This window comes from Melanerpes formicivorus, unplaced genomic scaffold, assembly GCF_026170545.1.
Source record: "Melanerpes formicivorus ecotype bairdi unplaced genomic scaffold, bMelFor1.0.p_v2 SCAF_60, whole genome shotgun sequence".
In the NCBI taxonomy this organism is placed as follows: Eukaryota; Metazoa; Chordata; class Aves; order Piciformes; family Picidae; genus Melanerpes; species Melanerpes formicivorus.
The window spans coordinates 2,298,329-2,319,228 of NW_027142412.1; the positions used below are offsets into that span (position 1 = coordinate 2,298,329).

The window sequence follows — 20,900 nt, forward strand, 5'->3', positions numbered from 1 at the left end:
GATGAGCTTTGAGAGTCCCTTCCAATGCACTGCAGTCTGTGCATCATTCACAAAGCACAGTGTCTAGAGACACCTTGGATGCCACATATTCCTCGCATTTAGTATTACCAAAAGCCCCAGAAGATAAACCCAGGAGCAAGGCTCTCAAAGGGCAGAACCCTAGAGAAGGTTTTTACAGAGTCTGAGCTGGGAAAGGTTCACACATTCACACTGCTTTCTACTTCCTGAACATGTTTACTTAGGTTGGTATTTTCCATTACTGTTGCAACTCCTGTCACTTGAAACACTACAAAAACAGCCACACTGAAGTGGCAGTACAAAGGCAGAAAGAAAACAAGATAGAGCTTAGGAAGAACACAGCCAGTTCTGAGATCAGAAGACACCTGTACAAATACTGTTTTCTGATGAGACAGGGGGGGAAAAAAAGAAGAAAAAAGAAGAAAAAAACCACACCAACCAAACCCCCCCAAAACTTTCCCAAGTGATGAATAACCTCCTCTAAACATCTAGCCTGGGTCGTTTTATTGTAGATGAAAACAAGGAAGTTCAAATGTGCTCCCACTGCACAACAAAAGGCCTGGTTTATTTGTCATCTCCAGTGATTTCTCTTTCCCCAACAGAACAAATATTTAATATTACTCAAAAGCAACAGTCACTGTTTAAAGCTGCTCTGTAAGACCAAAAAGCTCTGCTCGAGCAGGCAATGTTTATAACAAAAACGTGCTTTTTCTATCAGACAGTTTGTGCTAACTCGGCAACATTTACAGTTCAGTACACTCTGTACCCAGGGGCCTTGCCAGAAATTGAGCACTCCAACAGCATTTTCCTATTTGTTAACTATTTCTTCCAAAATAAAAGAACTAATCACAGGATTTCAAAATTCTCTTTACAAATATTTAGCAAGGAAGGCATTTGCCTAACAAAAACCCACGGGAAGACTCGGGCAAACACAGCAACAACCAAATCATTTAAACCATGCAAATCATTCCCTCTATTGGGTTTGTTTGAATCCAGAACAAGATGAAACCAACCATTAGCACGCTGCCCACAAGATGAAACCCAACAGGCAACCCTAAAGGCTTCTCATCTTTTACCAACTCTATTTCCTCAGACTAGATAACATCCAAGAGCCCTTTTCCATCCTAATTCACTAGTGGGGCTGCTCTTTCCTTCTTTTTCCCCCCCCCAGATTTAATATTGATGAAACATTAAAATATTTAGCGACTTTAGAAGTGGAAGGTAGTTCATGGAAGGGGCCCAGGACCAGAGGCTGTCCCTCCCACACACAGCACTGATGCTCACACAATTGTCTACACTGGGAAAGAATTCTAGTATCGAGTCAAATCATTCATGGAATCATAGCATGTTACGGGTTGGAAGGGAGCTCTGGAGATCATCCAGACCAACCCCCTGCCAAAGCAGGATCACCTAGGACAGGTCACACAGGAATGCATACAGGTGGGTTTGGAAAGTCTCCAGAGAAGGAGACTCCACAGCCTCTGCCATCACACAAACCTAGCTGCAGGTTCATTGTTTTGAAAGCTCGCTTTAGACACTGGCCAGCAGCAACACCGAGCAGAAGCTCCAACCCAAGTGATGGTAGATGGCATCGAGTTCAGGGAATCCAAAGCTTCTGTGTGTTTTAATTTGCTTGCAAAACTTCACATTTCTGACATATGATAGGGACTTACAACTGCAAATGCTCAACACATGCCAGTGACAGAACTGAGACAATACCAAGTGTTCTGCTCCACACCAACAAGCATGGCACAGAAAGCTCCAGTCTCTGCTCTCTGAATGCACTCTTGGGTTCTTTTCTAACATAGTTACACAAAACATCTAACTCCTTCCACTTGCTTCATACTCTCTCTATTGAAAGGCTTTTTAAAAGGTACAGCTCATGGGCTTTCAGAGATGTATTTTCTTGTATTTAATTCCTAGTCTCATCCCCTGTGTGGCATCAAACACACACAGCAAGACACCTTTCTTAAGCACCGCTTTGTGGCAGTCTTTGTGTCATCATCCAACATTCTTAATCACATGAGGATTAGCATGAAGGCTTAGCTGGGAGTGCTGTAAGCAAAAGGAGGACACTGGCTATCTGCTATTTTTAAACAATTCCACAACACCCCTCCTGTTTCCCATTTGCCACTGCTGCCAGAACACAAAGACAAGGTGAAGTCATAAGAAAACCAGCCTTAACTTCCACAGCCTGGTCACTGCACAGAAGAGCAAGCACAGAGAACTCTCTCCTCCTCAGTCTCACATCCTGATTAACTTCACAAGTTATCTCCACTGAGGGAATTTAGATGGGGTGGCCAGGGGTAAATGTTAAATCCAAAATGAGGTCCCTTGGCTAAGGTATCCTTAAGATTCTCATCACAATCAGCTCAGCAGCTCAAAAGTCCAAAGCAGGAGTAGCCCTGGGTATCAGGTATCCTTACAGTAACCCACTGAAGAGTTGACACAGCACTGTGAATAGCCAGGTAAGAGCTAGGGTAAGGAGATGAGGTTCAACATTCAGGTAGAACTTCTCCATTCTATTAGGAAACAGGATACAAACAATTCTTCTAATCAGGCAGGCTAACAAGCAAACAAGGTGACATGAACTGCATTGCTTACTGCCACAGAACTCAAAAGAAAGGTGTTGAGGATGTGCCTATTTCTGTCATGGGTCCTACAAGTTGCTGTCCTTAAACCAAGGCTGCTCAATGTGTGCAGTGCTGCTATAATCCATCACAGAAATCCTTCTGCCAAGTTGCTCAGACAAGAAGAAAACTTATTTTAGGGTACAATTATTCATTACCCATGCTAACAGGTTGATTCAAATGGCTGTCTGGGATTGAGCAGTCACAATTCCACAAACTGCAGCATCTGTATTGACAAGCACACCATGCAAACTCCAGAAGAGAAGTGGAGCTGCTAACACATAGCTGCAAGCCAGCAGAGGAACGAAGAACCAGAGCTCTGACACATACAGATGAGCACTAATGCCAATTAAGAGGAGTTTGTTCTAGCACAAAATAATGAGACAGTACAAAAACAAAAAACCTTCTTACATGCTGATTACTTCAGAATGAATTAACAGAGGATAGTTACAACTGGATGTCATATTGAATGCATTAAAAGCTTTACATCCACAGACCAATGCTTAAACAAAGAAGCAACAAGCTAACACAACCACTTCATTACAGCCATTACACAAACTCTCAATGGATTGCTGCTAAAGACAAAACTGAATGTATAAGCATGCCATACAGAAAGGACCAAGCTCTGAACCCCACTGAGCTGATGGCACGACACACTAAACACCTGACCACCCCATTAAACACAAACACTCCTCTTCACATGGCATAGATACTACATAAATCAGATGGGTAAGGCGGCATCAGCAAAAAAAATAGTGAAGGTCTCAGTTTCAGGACAGAAGCCTCAGATTCTGTAAAGCAGCAGCAAACTTTGTGTTTCAAATCACTACTGATGCAGCCAAAGCAGAAACACCAATAGCAAATACGACTAATTCCAAAGAGGAGTAGGGAGAAGAGCTAAGATCACCTATGATTAAGAGCAACCAACATGGTGAAGGGTCTGAAGAATAGGTCTGGTGAGGAGCAGCTGAGGGAAATGGGATTGTTGAGTCTGGAAGAGTGGAGGCTGAGGAGAGACATTCTGGTTCTCTGCAACTCCCTGAAAGGAGGCTGCAGTGAGGCGGGGGCTGGGCTCTTCTCCAGAGTACCAGGTGACAGAATGAGAACAAATGGCCTGAAATGGTGCCAGGAAAGTTTAGGGTGGAGATTAGGAAAACCAGCTTTGCTGCAAGAGTGGTCAAGGATTGTGACTGTGGATGGGTGAATTTACCACCCCTGGAGGTGTTCAAGAAATGTGTGGCCATGGCACTTTGGAATATTGGGCCATGGTGGTGTGGGGGTGATGGTTGGACTGGATGATCCTAGAGGTCTTTTCCAACCCAAACAATCCTATGGTTCTTTGACACTGCCTGAAGTTACCTATCTGTTATTTCTGCTTTCAAATGCTGTGTCTCTGAAATGTCTGCACTGTGGCTGAGATCTGCTCTCACTAGACACACTCCCAGGGGAGCCCCCCAACCCATTAGTTACATAAACTGCTTCTATCGTCTTACCTCAGTAGGTCACCTAAATATATGCACCAAGATTTGAAAACTGCAGTGCCATCAAAGCACTTTTTCTAGAACAGAAGAGCTGACAATTTATAGGCTATTCACTTTTGCATGCTTTTATCAGGCTAGTTAGTTGAAAGAAAATGCACACATAATTACTTAATCCCATTAAAACAAAGACAAATGACAGGACAAAAGCACAGAGCTCAGCAGTTTGGGCAATGAAAGATTCCCAGCTCACATCATAATGAATCATGCAGCCTTATCAGTGTGCAGCTCCCTCCACATCCCCCTGTTATTTCAGCTAAATCAGCATCATGTTTCTTGTATATACCACTCAGCTCCATAAAATGCTATCTTTAATAATGAATAGCTACCAGAGATTTTCCAATCTTGGAGCAATCCAAGGGCTCTGCTTTTCTTGCTGCAGGGATTACATGTCAGTTAAACCAAGGAACTGAATTCCAACGGCAATACTAAAAACTCAGTTGCTTCCTCCATGATTTGGAGGGGACAGGGGAGCATAAGCAGGAGGCCTACAGAGATACCAAGTGGTAATTTAGGGTTGTGTTTTAATGTATCTACCACAACCCCCCTACAGATTCTGTACTCTGGCCACAGTTCTGAGCTCAGGAAGTTGTTTTTCATTTCTATGCAGTGCATTACAGGAACAAATAAAATGGAAACTGTACTCAGTGACTGAAGAGGCAAAGAAAAAGCAACCAGCTATCTTTGAGAGAGAATATAACACAGGTTTGCTGCTAAATTTACTACTTGAGAAGAAGTTAGTGAAACAGCTATAAAATCACAGAGAGAAATGAAAACTGAGCTCATGCTGATTCCCATTTCATTCAAAAAGTTACTTTCTCAAAGACAGTAATGTTTATATATATAAATTATATACATAATGTATCTTTAAGCATTGTGACCTTGTGGTTAGACTGATAACACAATAGTCTGAGCACTCTGAGAAGCTGCTAAAAGACAGGATCAGCCACACTAAAAGCTGGCTCTCTCTGGGGCACAAAGCTGAGAGAGCTGTCTAGGACAGGACATGCAGTAAGGAATGAAGAGGGCTTGTGTGCCATGTTCACTCACCAATCACACACATTTCATAGGCCTACTGAGGCACATTCAGGACAAGGCCAGGCAGGAACCCACACACCAAAAAGGGAGGCATTTGGAATTCAAGTACCATAGTGTGTCTCTTTTGAGCCTAAGCAGTAATAGTCTCACAGGCAAAACATTTTTCTTCCCACTTTCCATGTCTTAAGTGTGGTTTACAGCAAAAGAATTAATAAGAACTTAGTGGTGCTTACTGCAGCCTGGTTTATTTAGGGCAACAGCAAGGACTGGGAACAGGACACAACTGGGCAATAACTCCAGATCTATCTGGGAGAGTGGCTACCTGTGGAGATGTTTTACATTTCAGATAGCTTCTCCAGGTACAATAACTCTCTAGAGAGACCCCTGAAACACATTGCTGTTTATTACCCTCAGCTTTACCCCTTATGTTTATTAGCTCCTGAACCAGTTATTTCCCAAAGAAAGGGAAAGGGAACAGATGAGTGGGAACTCTTCCACTTGAGCTGGAAAGCTCTTCTGGGTATAAACTCTGGCCCTGATCTTGTGCAGTCTCAGACAGAGGGTCTTACTTGAGCTGGAAGTACCAACAAGCTAGCAGAAAAGCAGCAGCGATGTGCTGCCATCAGGCTACAGCTTCACATTCTCAGTGTGTTCTGTTAATCAGCTCAGCACCTCACTCATCCCAGCCCTTTCTCACATTGCTGAATGACAGCAGTTCACCCCCAAATCCATAGTTACTGCACACACAACATAACATTTCAACACACTGCAATCTGTATCAAGAGCTATGGCTCCCCACAGGAAGCTTAGAGAGATGTTCTGGGTTATACACAGCCCAAAGGTGAAATGGCACCAAGGTTTCAATGGCTTGTCAGCCTTCAAACTGAACTGCACTCCCCTTCCCAGGAGGCAGAAGTATCTCAGTCTCTATCTTTCATTTCTTCTGAAGTGATTTTTCACCATGAAGAGGAGCTAACCATTCACATGAGCCATTCAAGAGTTGCAGTATAGATGTTCCTTCCACTTACTACTGAAACATACAAGGAGAGAAGAACCACTTTACTTTCCAGGTGGTGAATAGCTGCATCTTTTTCTTTTGCAACAATAAAAACCCCACCTCATTTTCATAATTGCTCCTATTGTGTTGTAGCAGTGGGGGGAAAAAATATCTTAATTTGCTTTTTGAAGAAAAAAGAACTGAATTTCACCCCATTGAGGGCTGCTGAGGACAGCAACAGAACCCTGCCTTATTTTTAAGTTATTCAAAATACAACTCAGTACAAAACAACAAGATCTGATCTTGCAATGAACCAATGGCATGGCAAAGTAAAGCTATACAACATTTGTCAGAAACACACATTCCTCTTGCTAAGCAGCCTTTCAAGTGGCAGAATTCCCAGGCACATCCAAGAATATCAGTGAAAAGAAGCAGGATCTTCAGTGAAGCCTCACAGATTGCATCAGGTTGGGAGGGACCCTGAAAGGTCATCTTGTCCAACACCCCTGCAGTCAGAGGGGACACCTCCAACCTGAGCAGGCTGCCCAGGACCACACCAAGCCTGAGTTCACCATCCCATCCCAACCCAGTGTTGCCCAATGTCATATCCATTGCTTAACCAGAGACCACCATTCAAATACAGCAGCCATCCTTGCTTTATAGTCACACCTGTTATTATCAGAAACAGCATCTTGTTCACACAGGAGAGAAAAAAACCCATGACAAGGGAGACAAAACCCACACTTCTCCCTCTCTTGCCTTGAGAACAGATTCCAGGTGAATGTTGTTGACATATGTTGCACAGAATAAATTGTACTGAACTCCAAAGGGGCCAAGAGAGCTAACTGCCATGTCCCAACTGGTAACCCACAAACACACAAGTCTGTAAGCCCTCCTGTTCCCCCTGTAGGCACAGAAATCATTTTCATACTTCCCACCTCTTCAGAGAGCTTAAACAATAGATAGGAAGTTCTTCAAGCCATCCAGGTAAAAAAAAGCACAGGAATATGATACTCTCATCAGCTCTGATCTGAGGTTTCCCTTGGCTGTAACAAAGGTATTACTTCTGTTTCAGGAAAGACAGACCAAGGAGAATGGTATGGAGCAAGTGGAACCAGAAAAGAAGAAATGTTTCCTTTAAAAAGAGAGATTTCTCTCCTGGAGTGCTGCTTAGAAACTGCCACATCTCCCACCTTCTCTTCTTCCTTCTGAGTCCAAGTCTATTAATATACACTCACACAGCACACTTCTGAAATGTCAGGTGCTAACTTAGCTTCATTATTTGCAACTATCCACCCACCCATTTATTACACAAATCAAATCATACATTCCTGGTTGACCTCATGGTTCATTTCATTGTCTATTCCAAAGCAAAACAGGCCCCAAGATTTTGGGAAAACAGAAATAAGGACTGCAAAGGTCTTGCAGCAGGAATGGCTGTTTGAAGGCCACAGCTTTTGCATGCAGAGGCAGATACTTCAGGCTGTAGCAATGGGGTACTAAGGCAAACTCCCCAGTTCAGCTGTGATGGATCACAGCAGCAGCAGTGGTCTCATTCCCAGTCAAAACAGTGGGTGGTAAAAGGCAGATAAACAAAGTGAGATGAGGGCTGTGATGCTCCAGAGAGGGCTGTGATGCTTTAGACCTTGTCACAACCTGAAACTGAAACAGTAACTTAGCTCACACCAGCCTGTACCCGAACTAAGGGAAGACAAAGACAATTCAAGTGCACCTGAAGACCAAAGGGCACATACCAGTCAGTTTTCTGACCTCAGACACACTGAGCACAGGTAGCTTTGGTACAAGTCATGCCTACACTGCTCAGCTGAAAGCAGAAACACCTTCAAGCGTGGTTTAGATGAAGGAGAACACAACAGCATTTCAGCAGCCTGCCTTTCCTCTAGCATATGCTTCCTTCAAACCTCTTAAATGTTAAATAGAAAAATCAATCCAACACTGTTCCACTGGAAGCTCAAGTTCCAGCTGTCACCATATGAGTGACTGCAACACAGTCTGGGTTTTTAAATGAGGAACTAATATTTAACTAATAGCAAAACTTCCCCCTTGGCTTTCCCTGGTCAAACCCACAATTTTCATTACCCTTTCAATTTTTTTCTGCCTTCTTACCCTCTGTAAGGCTGAGGAACCAGCCAGGTGTTGGTTAACTCAAGACAGCTATGACTTTGAGCAACCTATCTAGTGGAAGGTGTCCCTGCCCATGGCAAGGGGGTTAGAACAAGATGATCTTTAAGGTCCCTTTCAACCCAAACCAATCTGTGATTCTTGATCTGTTCCACGTACTACAGCTCAACTGCTTTGCACTTCTGTGAACTCCAGGCAAGAATGTATTTTTGTGTGTACATTCACAGCAGGCTAGGCTGGAAATGGCACAGGATGACTTCAGCATGTCCTGTAGTTTCAAAAAGACATTAGGAAACAGATCCCTTGTTGTAAAACCCTCATTCTCAGTGCACCACAGGGCTTGGAAGAAGCTCAGTTCAGACTAGGCATTTGGAAGACATTCTTCCCCACAAGGGGAAGGCACTGGAACAGGTTAGCCAGAGGAGTTGTGGGTCTGTTTAAAGTCAGGTTGGATGTGGTCTTGAGCAACCTGGTCTAGCGGGGGGTGCCCCTGTGCATGGCAGGGGGTTTGGAACTGGATGATCTTGAAAGTCCCTTCCAACCCAAAGCATTGTGTGATTCTCCAGTGTCATGGCTGATCACTGACACACTGAGCTCCAGAATTAGGGTACAGGGGGTTTGTATCAGGAGTTACATTCTGTGATAGGAACATTAAGAGAAGGTAACTCTCAAGTACTGGAAAGCATGCCTCTCATCAGGGAAGCAATGGGTTAACTGCAGCCGGGTTCTAAGGTTCCTACTCATGTAAGTCACTACAAGTTCATTAATTATTCTCCAAATGGCATTAACAAAATGCAATTGTGTTTGACAGCTTTTTGATTATTATTCTTTGAAGGTGGCATTTCATCTACTTTTAAAGATTAAGTGTACCACTGGAGCTTACCCTGTGTTCTTAGGATTACTTGCTAGATGAAAATACAACCACCAGTAACGAGCTCTATTAATGCAGATTTCACTTGGAGCTAACTTAGATTTACTTCACACAGTTAAGTGAGTTCATTTCATTGGGAAAAAAAAGATTCCCTGGAGCAAAAACCACCAACAAAACATCAACTACTGTGGATGATATTGCCCAACACATTGCTGAAAAATAAATTCTCCTGATGGGATTTTTTTTCATTTCACATCCCCCCCCCCAAGCAGGACTTCTAAAAATACAATCTTTTAATGATTGTTTAATTTTCATGTAACTGGAATCTAAATCCTTTACATTCTGCCTTGCTGCAGCTGCAGGAGAATGTCTCATTTTTCATGGAAAAAACCTAATTACGTGGTTCACTGAGTTGCCTGTGGTAACACATCAATTTTATTTACATTCAAAAGTTAGAGTTCAGTTTGGTCTCCACATTCTAGCTCATTCCAAGCACATTTTGTACAAGAGTTTTCTACAAGTCATTAGGAACACCTTACTCCAGCTTTCACTTGAGAAGGCTCCTGAGCTACACCAGCCTTGGTATGGATCACTTCTGTAGCACCCTTCAATGCATAGGGCTTGCTATGAGCTCCAGCCTGCAAAAGAATCAGTTGACAGTCCCTGCAGAAGGCAGCCATTAATGTTTCACAATGGATGCCAACTCCTTTTGCCCACAAACACACAACAGAAAAATAGTAACTACTGTGTGGCCAATAAAAGTGAAAGATTAATTACTCAGCATTTCAACTATTTCCACTGAACTAAGCTTCTATTTTGAAAGCAGAAAGAGGGAAAAGGACAGCATCCAGTAGAGGATTTCTTGGCTTTAGCTTCCATCAGTCTCTTCCCTTCAAACCATATTCAGAATTTGGTGCAATTAACAGTGAAACTTCCAAATATGAAAGCATTCAAATGTGATTTGTCAGGAGATTTAGAAAGGAAAGACAAAGAAAAGCAAGCCTTAGGCACTCTCACACATGGCCCTCAGGTAGATGTCTCTTTTTTGTGTGTGTATCACCTGTTAGACTGCAGCTACTGCAGGCTGGAAAAAGGGAGACAAAATGCAGCATGTTAGAAGGGTGCTTCACTGACTAGAGCTGATAATGAATTCATGAGTGCCACATGTATTCATCTGCTACCGCTCCAAGCGCTCAGCTTCGCTGTCAGCGGAGAGAGAAAACCCACTGAAGAACAGAAGGATTAAGGAAAAGGTAAGAGCAGCCTGACTTGTAGGCTCAGATTTGATTTTGATTTTTATTTTTAAACAACTCACCCCCTTCTTCCCTACAAGCCTGCAGTAAAACAGAAGATGTTGGGGTGGTGGGAAGAATATTTACTATACAAAAGAAAACAAAATCAAATCAAGACATCTTGCCCAGACACAATAAGGCTCTTGTCAACTTGGTGTGTATAAAAGGAGTTGGCATTTTCCCATGAAGCAATTCCTTAATCCCAAATGATGGCATAATAACCTCATTTAATATGCCTCCTTAAAAGAAAAAGTTTATTTGTCTAAGCTGAACTTCAACTGGCAATCACCGGACACCAATTAACAGTGTCAAATATAAGGGTCACAGAACAATTCTGTGAGCTGAGAAAGTATGAATTCAGTCCCCGACCCCTATCTCCCTTCCAAAAGGTTGTCAGAGTTTAACTTTGGTTTTGTGGCTTTGCAAATAGTCTATGCTAGGCAATTAAGAAAATGCAAATTACTCATATTATTGAAAGTAATCAACCCACAAACAGACTTTTCAGCAACTTAATATTCCAATAAAGTCTTCTGTCATATGAACCTACTTGCTAATTCCACTCTTAACTCAAGAACCAGCAATTAACCATTTTCAGATTTCGCTTCAAGTTATTAATAAGTGGTACTTAGCTGCTTGATATTCATAGCTGCTTCTGCAGCTTTGGAAAAGGCTCCAAACTTCAGCTCCTGGGAGCTTCCTTTCAGTCCTCGCTCACAGACTGCTCTTCCATGTATTAGCTGGGCTCATTCTAAGTACCTCTGAGCGCACCAGCAGCGATGGGGCTTATGTAGCTATCTCAAGTATATAAAGCAAAATGCTGTAGTACACATTCCATGCCCCTACACCCTTCCACTAAACCTACCAAAGCAGGAAACAAGGAGATAACCTTTCAAGAAAACATCCAAGCTGAGCAAAAGAGCAGTTTGAGGAGCACAACACTGCCTTCTTCCCCACTTCCATCATCTTGGAATAAAAGATTTGAGAGCCCTCCCATTCCAAGCTGCACCAGCAATCTGGGCATCCCTTCCACAGGCAGGGGTGCTTATTCTGGATTTTACACATTGCTTCATACACTTAAAAGATGGTTTCTCAACAGACAGGAGCATCTTCTCATGCAATGGTTAACATCTCTCACCACACAGCAGCTAGGAGTGTTCTTTGTGCCTCCCCAAAGAGCTCCCAAGTCCTTACAGCTGCAGTAAATAAAGCACAGTACCTTCAAAGAACCTTCAAGAGTTTATTCTCAGTGTAACTGGAAAGTAAAAGACACTTTGCACTCCTCCCTTATCTGCTTTTACATTAGTAAAAAGGTAACTCATTCCTTTTTTCCCCCCCAAAATGCAGGTTTTCCATGGTTGTTCTCTAAATCTCTAATAAATGCCAAAAAAACCCCAAAACATCTAGTTAATATTTCTAGGGTACATTTTTACTTCATTAGAAGGTTTAACTGATAAAACAAACTTTTGACTATGGAAGTTAACAAGTAAGCATCATGAACCCCTCCTAGCTGCAATAAAAGTATCTGAAATGAGCTCTGGCAAATTATTCCTCTCAGGAAACATCCTTCAAAACACAGATGGCAGGCTCTGTGTTCCCCTGGATGAAAATCTGCCCACCAGCAATTTGCAGGTAGGGAAACAACAGCAGAAATTAAGTCTGGGCCACAACTCTATGGTCTGATGTAGATGCTTCACAAAAAGCTAACTTTTGTTCCTCTCACCATCTATCAGCACCTGGGGGTTACAACTGCCTCAGCCCAATATGCCCGGAATTCATGAGCAGCACTGAACTGAAGCTCCATGGTTTTTAAACTTAGCAAGCTGTTAAGTTGTGTGAATATCACAAGCAATCTCCTCTCAGGAAATATTTGCCTAATTATTTCAAGACATTCTACTCTTCATCACAGTTTCCATAGGAATCATGGAATTGTTTGGGTTGGAAAAGCCTTCCACGATCATCAAGTTCAACCAGCAACCCAACCCCACCATGGCTATTAAACCCTGTCCCCAAGTGCCATTGTTTGAACTGTCAGATGTAACTGTTCTTGGCAAAAGCTTTGCTTACAATATGTGTGCAACGCACAGGGTGCAAGGCAGAGGGAGAAAAGAAAGATCCCCAGAGTCCGGTGTAAGCTCTGTGTTGCTCCAGACAGTATTTGGTCACCAAATGCAAACGCCGTCACTCCAACTTGCGAATCTACAACTCTCCTGTCAAAAAAGCCTGCCAACAGTACACTGGACACTACCTCCTTTCCTCTCCATTTCTTCTGGAGAATTTACCAAAAAAAGTTGTCTGGGGAAAGGGAGAGCAACTGTAGCACTTGTCAAACCTCTTCATTCGGTGCTATCACTAAATAGTGTTTATCCTTGAGAAAACAAAACTGTCACAAACTAAAACACTCCCAACTCTGATTGCAGACTTGTAAAATCACTCTTTTTTCCCCCTCCCTTCCCACTCAGTGACCCTGCACAATTAGCTTTTCTCACTTGGGACAGAAGAAAGCTCTCCTGTCTTTCTTCACATTTAAAATCCAATCATAATAAAACCCAGAAGACAAGAGCTGGGGCTGGCAGGGAAAAGCAATGTAGGAGTAAGTGCTGGAGACACACCTATGCAATTCACAGCTGCCTAGCTAAGCTTCACTCCTCTAGAGCTGTTCTGCAAATAGTTGTTTTTACTTAAGCTCCCATGACAGCATTTAATTATCCACACGGTTTTGGAAAGCTACTACATAAACAACTGGTCCTCATACCTCCTGTTTATAACTGCTAAGTTGTTTTCCCTATGACTATTTGAAATTCTTTCATGAAAGGCAGATTGCTGTTTCCAAAATCATCCATCCTGAATGTTACAAAGATAAGGCAACCCATACTGTTACTATACACAAACTAAAGTGTTCTGGAAGACAAGCCTCAGTTTGGACTTCTCATTTATTTAATCAGAGTACTAAATTGTTTGAGTGCCACTGCTCTTCAGAAATAAATCACTAATTCTACCTGTTATTCATTCAAGTCCAAAGTAAAGACTTCATTTTAAGCTGCTACTAATTCGCCCCCACCAATGAAAACTTCACTTTTAAAGCACAAGACCTAAGCAGTACAAAGGAAATCCAAACCACTGAGCCACTTCATACTTGGTAAGTATTCAGGATCTTATTAAGAGCCATTATTTCCTACAGCTCAAAAGATAGCATCTGTAAAGCTGACAATGTTCAGGATAGACTCAGTCTCCCATTTGGATGTGCAGTGTCAGACTTCTGGGACTCGTGCTCCTAACCATGTGAGTACAAACATAAAGCCCTGGCCACTGACCTCTAAGGTACTGACCACAGGGACAACCCAGCCCATAGGAAGAGGATTTGAAGCCAATGCAGCTTATTTCCTGACTAGGTTATACCAAAACAAAGAGCTTGCTGTGGTGGCTCAGCTGACAGGCAAGGAAATGACTGTGCTTCAGGAACTTACTTCTTTTCTGTTTGTATGGCCCCATGCAAAGCCCTTTATATTTCACAGAGCAAGGAAACTCAGGAAACTCATTTCAGCTACCAAATATTTCATTACTGAGGTCTGCTTATCATGAAAAACAAAAATAACCTTGTTTCTTCTGCCCTGCTGCTGCATGAAACATTGAGCAGAGTGTCCTTTGTCATACTTCAAAGGATCCATGTACATAAATGCCTCCTTCTAGCAGAATTTGATGGTCAATATTTTGTCAATACTGGTGTCTGAACTCAAAAAAAATTACTGAAGAGAGCAAGCCAGCTCTATCAGCTGTGGAATTTAACCGTGGTACAATATACATCACTGAACTGTTAGACAGTAAGACATCACAAGCATTTCAATGTAGAACAAGTACACCTATCATTAGATGGTCTACACACATGACAGAACTCCAAGACCTGCAGTGGGGGAGCAGAAGCTGGTTTTACCTCCCTAACTGTTATAGGCTCCTGACAGTCAGCAGCAGCATTTTCCTTCTTTCAGTGTAGTTCACTCCTCTGAGTTACATACAGTCCTTTCCCAACTTCATCTCTTCATACCCCTCTGCACAGCCTTTTTCTTTCAGACATTCTAACTTCAATGTGAGAGAGCACTGCCAAGAAGGATCACTCCACAATGGTGCTGCTCTACCAGGGTAGACAACTCAGCAGAGCTGGCTGCAGGGTTGTGAAGCACAGTGTGCTCAGACTGTTTATCACCACTGTGACACTGCTGCTGTTGACACTTGGAAAACAGTGCTCTTGAAGACACTTTCCAGATTTCATTCCACTCCAAAACTGTGCTGAAGGCTCCAGCCCAAATGCTTCATAAAAATTTGGACCAGGCAAAAAACACCATCCAAACCAACAACCTATGTCAAAGTGACTGTTCTCTATTTGCTCCACCCTGTCCCACACCAGATTTGAGCAGGCTCAGCTATTCATACATTTAAATGTTTCCCCCTGCCATTATCACTGGAGGCAGCATCCATATTGTGGCAACCAACATGTTAGAGATAAATAAGCTACATGAATTTACACCAGAAACAGAAGCTCTCACCTGCAACCCCCCTCAAATAAAAAGACACTTAAGTCCCATATACTGCATTTGAAGTATTAAATCTAGTTTATTTCACAAAGAGAAAAGCATGTATTATTAAAGCTTTGCTGGGTAAGTAGAAATATTACCTATGCCTTCATTCAAAACAGGTGCCTCATCAAAAATTCATGTCAGTGGAATGGCTTGGTGCAGCACTTCTGAGCCATCCCTTTAATTATAGATGATCACAAAGCTACCTGCATGGCATCCACCTGAAGACAGCCAGCATTTAAATCTGTGATTTCACAGGCTGTATTGCCAATAAACAAGCTGGCCTGCATCAAAGTATGATGGCTCTAACGGTCTGAAGACAGGTGGTTACAACTGGATAACGGGTGAGGCTATCAACAGAGCATAACCCAGGACCAAGACACTTGGGGCAGAGCTGGGGAGATGAAGGACAGCAGAAGCACACCTGACAAATACAACATGCTATACACCTGAGCAGGCATACAAACTTTGCTGTCCTGTAACCAGGAGATCCAAAGGCTACCAGGATGACAAGTTCACAAACCCAAAGAACTGATCCTTATTGAGGTGTGGGAGGTAGTGCTCATTATCGTTGCAAGATCAGTCAACTCTGCTTTCATCCAATGCGAGAGGTTAAAAACATGAGACAAGGACTCATTGCAGTCTAACAAAATACCTTCTAAAAGCTAAAGCTGTCAGGTAAACTAGGTCTATTCACTGCTGAAAAGGAATTAATTTGTAGTGGATAGTCAAAGCCAGAAAGGATTGCCACAGATAGTGAGCTGTAATTTTAAGGCCACACATTCTGGAGACACTGAGGGCAATCAGCTGCATAACACTTACTAATCACACAAACGTATCGCTGTCACCTTTGTCCTACCTTCCCCTTCCTTCCTTTTATTACATCCACTTGTTACAACTTGCCTCTGTTTACACTCTAATCCTGTGGCATGACCAACGTGGCAAGTTCTGACCTTGCAGATTGACCTGTGGTGGCACACAGCTCACCTAAGTCCGAGCAGAGGCGTTTTCTTCCATCCGCTATCCCCCTGCACCACAGTGTTTCCTTTAGTATTATCAGCTGAACTAGCATTCACTCCTGTTTCACAGCACAGCTGAGATTTCAAAAAGCCCTTAGGAACCTTGCTGGATATACTCAGGTCCTCAGCTCTTTCAGGTTTGATTTTGCATTTAATCTGCAGCTAGCTTGCAGCAGCAAAGCCACCTTCACAAGTTTCCTTTAGCTCCTAATGCATAAATTGTGAGGAACTCCCATATGGCAGCAAGTTAAAGGCTTCACTGACAAAGTTCTTTCCACTGGACAAAAAGAATCAAGAGAGAAAGCAAGAGAGTCACTTACTGTGCAGCTCCCGATGTATCACATCTACGAGGTTGGGTTCATCTCCCCACCAGAATATCCACAGCTCCTTACAATCCGGTTTGACGTCCCGCCGCCACACGCACAGCAGGTTGGCCTGCAAGCAGCGGATGAAGCTGAGCAGAATGGGATCGTCCTGCGCTGGGGCTGAAATGATGGGGCCACAGTCCCCATGACCTTCGAAATTGTACCTACGCCATTTGATGCCTGTGAGTTCAGCCTGGGGGAAACAGAAAGAAGAGCCATTAAGTCACTACTCCAAAACTTACAGTCCTAGCAATAGCTTCTTTCCTTCTCATGGTTTAACTCTTAGTGTTTAGCTCCAAGTTAAAAACTCCTCTAATTTCCACTCTCCTCTTTTCTCCCTCAGGGTAAAAGGAAAGCAATTTTAGAAGCAGCACTGCACAAACCTGGCTTAGCCCTGCATTCAGGTTTTCCACCACAACCTGACTCACTTTTCAGTAGTGCCCAGTAATAGGACAAGGAACAACAGGGATAAGCTGGAAAGCAGGAAATTCCACCTCAACGTGCGGAGAAACTTCTTTGGTGTGAGGGTGTTGGAGCCCTGGAGCAGGCTGCCCAGAGACCTTGAGGAGCGTCCTTCTCTGCAGAGATTCCAAACCCACCTGGATGCATTCCTGTGTGACCTACCCTGGGTGACCCTGCTCTGGCAGTGACGTTGGACTTGATAAATCTCCAGAGGTCCTTTCCCACCTCCACCATTCTATGATTCCCAGCTGATTCATTCAATTCTAACCTTACTGGTTGTTGTTTTTCTGATCTTACAACTGAGAAGAAAAACAAACAAAGTCCATTGCCTACTGTTCACTGGTCAAAGGAGTTCAGTGTCAGCCCAAACTTTGCACACTGGAAAGTCACAAATAGAACAGGACTTAAGCAAGCAAGGGGCTTACTGAAAATGCTGAAACACAGTGAAGTGCTGGGATGGTACAGGTTTACCACACAGACTTCCTAATTTGTTTTAATGAACAAACACAGAATAAGGACAACTGTGATGTGCTGTCTCTCAACCAGACAGAACTCTCCTACTGGCCATCAAGGCAGAATAAAATGAACAGGAAAATGGCTACTTGGACTTTGGGGAAGGATCTTCCTTCTACACATGGTAGAAATCCAAAGGAGTGTAGATGTCTCAGTGCAGAGCAGTGGGAATGAACAACTGCCAGGGAAGAAGTTGACAAAGCACTGAAACCATTAAGGAGTTGGCAGCTTGAACCAGGTCAGCAAGGCAGTGTTTTGTTTTTTCCCCTTTCTCTTTTCACTTTTCATAGCAGATACTCAGGGCTACTACATTCAGTTCCTCCCATCTCTCTAATGTCCTGATTGCTGCTTTTTAATGCATTTCTATTATCCTTCCCATCACATTCTTCCTCCCCTCTCTCCAGTTTGCTGCCTGCCTTCCCCCTCCTGCCCCATGGCTAGTGCTGCATCCTCCTCTTTCTCCACCTTCCTTGCCTCTGGGAGCCTGCCCAGGCCACAGGGGGAATACTCCTGTGGCTTTTAGTGTAGTTAGCCCAACTACCATTACCAAGCAGAGTGGTATGTGTATGTTCTGTTCAGTGGGCTTGGACTCTGGTTTCTAACCCGTGTTGCCACATTCTCACTGCTGTTCCCACCTCTGACAGTATTCACACCCTCACTTTGCTGCTCAGCAGCAGCCAGCATGCTCAGCTCTAAAGTGGTCCTACAGGAAAAGCCAGCTGAGCTACAGCAACAAGCTGCAAAAACTCCAGTACAGCATCTGCACCTTTCATTGCCAGGGAGAAGGGGAAAGGCACGGCAGTGGACATGCTAGCTGCAGCAGTGTCCACCCCCTGCCCTTGCTCCACACCAATAAGCTAAGCTGTATCTAAATAGTAAACATAGCTTTCTCTGGACAGTACTTATAAAGAGTATCAAGATGAAAAAGGGTAAGTTCTTACCCCTAAAGAAAACAAAGACTTGCAAATCTTGCATTGCACTCCTCCTACGTTCCTCATCTGCACAAGGTCACTTAACTACTGGCCTACACTGCTCCTCCAAGCCCCACAGCACCTGTCATGCACTGAACAATCTCCCTTTCCAAGCTCACAAACACAGCTTATTTAGACGTTTAAACTTGAAAGTTCACTTCATTCACCACAGTAACTTGTTCCAGAGCTTGCTGTTGAACTGCTGAGGAGCTAAAAGGCAGTGCTTATCACACCAACACAAGCAAAAACACTTGCTGAAGCATTTCTAGTGCTTTTGCACTCTGTGTTGAGGAGATATGGCAAAGTAACTAGAAGGCAGGCAGGACTAGCAAACATGCCATGTTCCTGGAACAAGGGAGGGCACAGGAGTGCAAGAGGAAGGGCAACAATTGTTTTTTCCCAGTAGGGTGCTGTGTAACACTGGCATAGCTCACACATTACATAACTTAAAAGAAAGTGCTTGCATGTGCTTCTCCAGAACATCTACATCTGTTCTATCAGGATCTCCAGCTACAGCTGGGAAAAGGAAGGTGCAGAGTTTCAGCAACAGCATCATGAGCGTGGCTATGAACCACAAAACACCAAAGATCACTGCCAGCATAAGCACCTAGGAAAAGAATGTTCAATGTTTACTTGTCATAAGCCACCAGCAACATATGGTAAGTCACAAAAAAGATGGAAGAGGAGGATGACAAAACCCCAAAAAACCCAAACAAACAAAAAAGGTGACTCAACAGCACTGCTCACTTGATCAACACAGCAAGAACTGTTCAAAGCAGCAGAGCAGCTCTTGCAGCATTCTGGTAGCTCAGAGGTGTCAACCCACAACATTCGTTTCAACTGCAGCATGGATGGAGTTAGGAGAAGCTCACAGAAGCCAGCAGAGCTGCAAGCAGTTTAATTCTACACCAACTAACTGCTGGAGTGGTTCATTCTGTAAACTCTAAGGAATGAGAAGAGACAACCATGATCACTAGTGGCCACCTATGGAAAGTGACTCCCAAGGAAAGGAGATGAGTACTGGGCTCTTTGGTCTCAGCACCAGCACAAAAGGACATTTCCTGCCTGCAGGGCTGTAGCCCAGTGCACTACTTTTAATGTGTCTGACTGTGCTCATATTTTTAATAGGTAACTAACTCCTCAGGACTTTTAAACTTCATTCAAAACAGGATCTGAATCCAGAAGTAGCAGACATGAGAAGATTACACCAGAAACACTCCCACATATTCTATGCCTTTGCAGAGAGGAAATGGGCTGAAGCTGTGCCAGGGGAGGGTTAGGTTGGAGATGCAAGAGTGGTCAGGGACTGGAACAGACTGTCCAGGAAGGTGGTGGAGCCACCATCCCCAGAGGTGTTCAAGAAACATGCAGCCATGGCACTTTGGGACATGGTTTAATGGCCATGGGTGGTGTTGGGTTGATGGCTGAACTGTATGACCTTAGAGGGCTTTCCCAAACAATTCTATGATTATGCAGCATGTGTTGTCTAAAGCATTCAGCACAGTGTAGGGAGAATTTCTGTATCCACATCAAGATGTTTTCATCAATCTACACAAACATCACCAGTTTTAAAAGGCCTCATTCTGTAGTTGGAAGCCACTGGCCAGTGTTTCTGGTGGTTGTATTGAAGACCTAAACGTGGTTTCACTCGTGCTTCATCAGCAGTCAAAGGCTGCTACCAAAACGGCAGCCTCTGACTCACGCCCAGCCACACCATTCCACCTCCCAGGCTGACACTGGATCTTGTGATCATGCAATCCTTGGGTGGATGGAATCACTTCACCAAATGAAAGATGAGAAACAAAAGGAAAGAAGAGTGTTTATCAGCTCAGCAGAGTGACAGCTTCCCCTGCAGCCACATCAGCACCAGAGCAGGAGGGAGAACACACAGCTGAGAGCAGCAGCAGAGTGGGATCTCCCCTTTCAGTGACAGCTCCAATCAGATAAAACACAACCCTAAACTGCACACAGAGGCTGTTGTTGATGTGCACCTTAAACCAACACAAGCAAGCACTGGTGCTAAAAGCCCTGCTGGACTGGCCTGCCTTCCCTGCATCAGTTATCTGCTGCTGACTCCACCACTTCTGCTTCCTGGCAGTGCTGCTCCTTCAACAGACTCATACTGAGGACAACTGACTAAAAAAAACGTTTCCTTCCCCCTAATCAATCTCCTTACCTGATTCATTTGAACAGCCAGAGACACTCATAGCAGCAAGACAGAGGACAGCAAAGCAGGTCAGAGAGAGCAGAGCTGTTCCTCTTACTTTCAGTAAGCCTGCTGGCTTTACACCACCTGAAGTACTCACTGAGGCAGAACCCAGGATTGCCAGCCTGAGGACAGAACTGTGAGAAAGCTGTTTTAACTCACAACTGCTTCGAAATGAATGCAGAACAAAGCCAGAGTCTTGCCAGGTGATGTCATCCATTGTGTTTCTTGTACCTTTGCCCATATGTGCAGGCTTGGCTTACTAGGCTG

The 20,900-nt window shown here is 43.6% G+C and overlaps 1 protein-coding gene across 1 annotated transcript in view; it reads right to left on the reverse strand.

Moving 5' to 3' along the window:
* MED13L (mediator complex subunit 13L) overlaps positions 1-20,900 on the reverse strand; it is a 202,749-nt gene that overhangs the window by 165,847 nt on the left and 16,002 nt on the right. Inside the window, exon 2 of the mRNA XM_068161794.1 lies at positions 16,434-16,671. Within this exon, the coding sequence (XP_068017895.1) occupies positions 16,434-16,671 (238 nt within the window). The remainder of the gene's footprint in view (positions 1-16,433; positions 16,672-20,900) is intronic.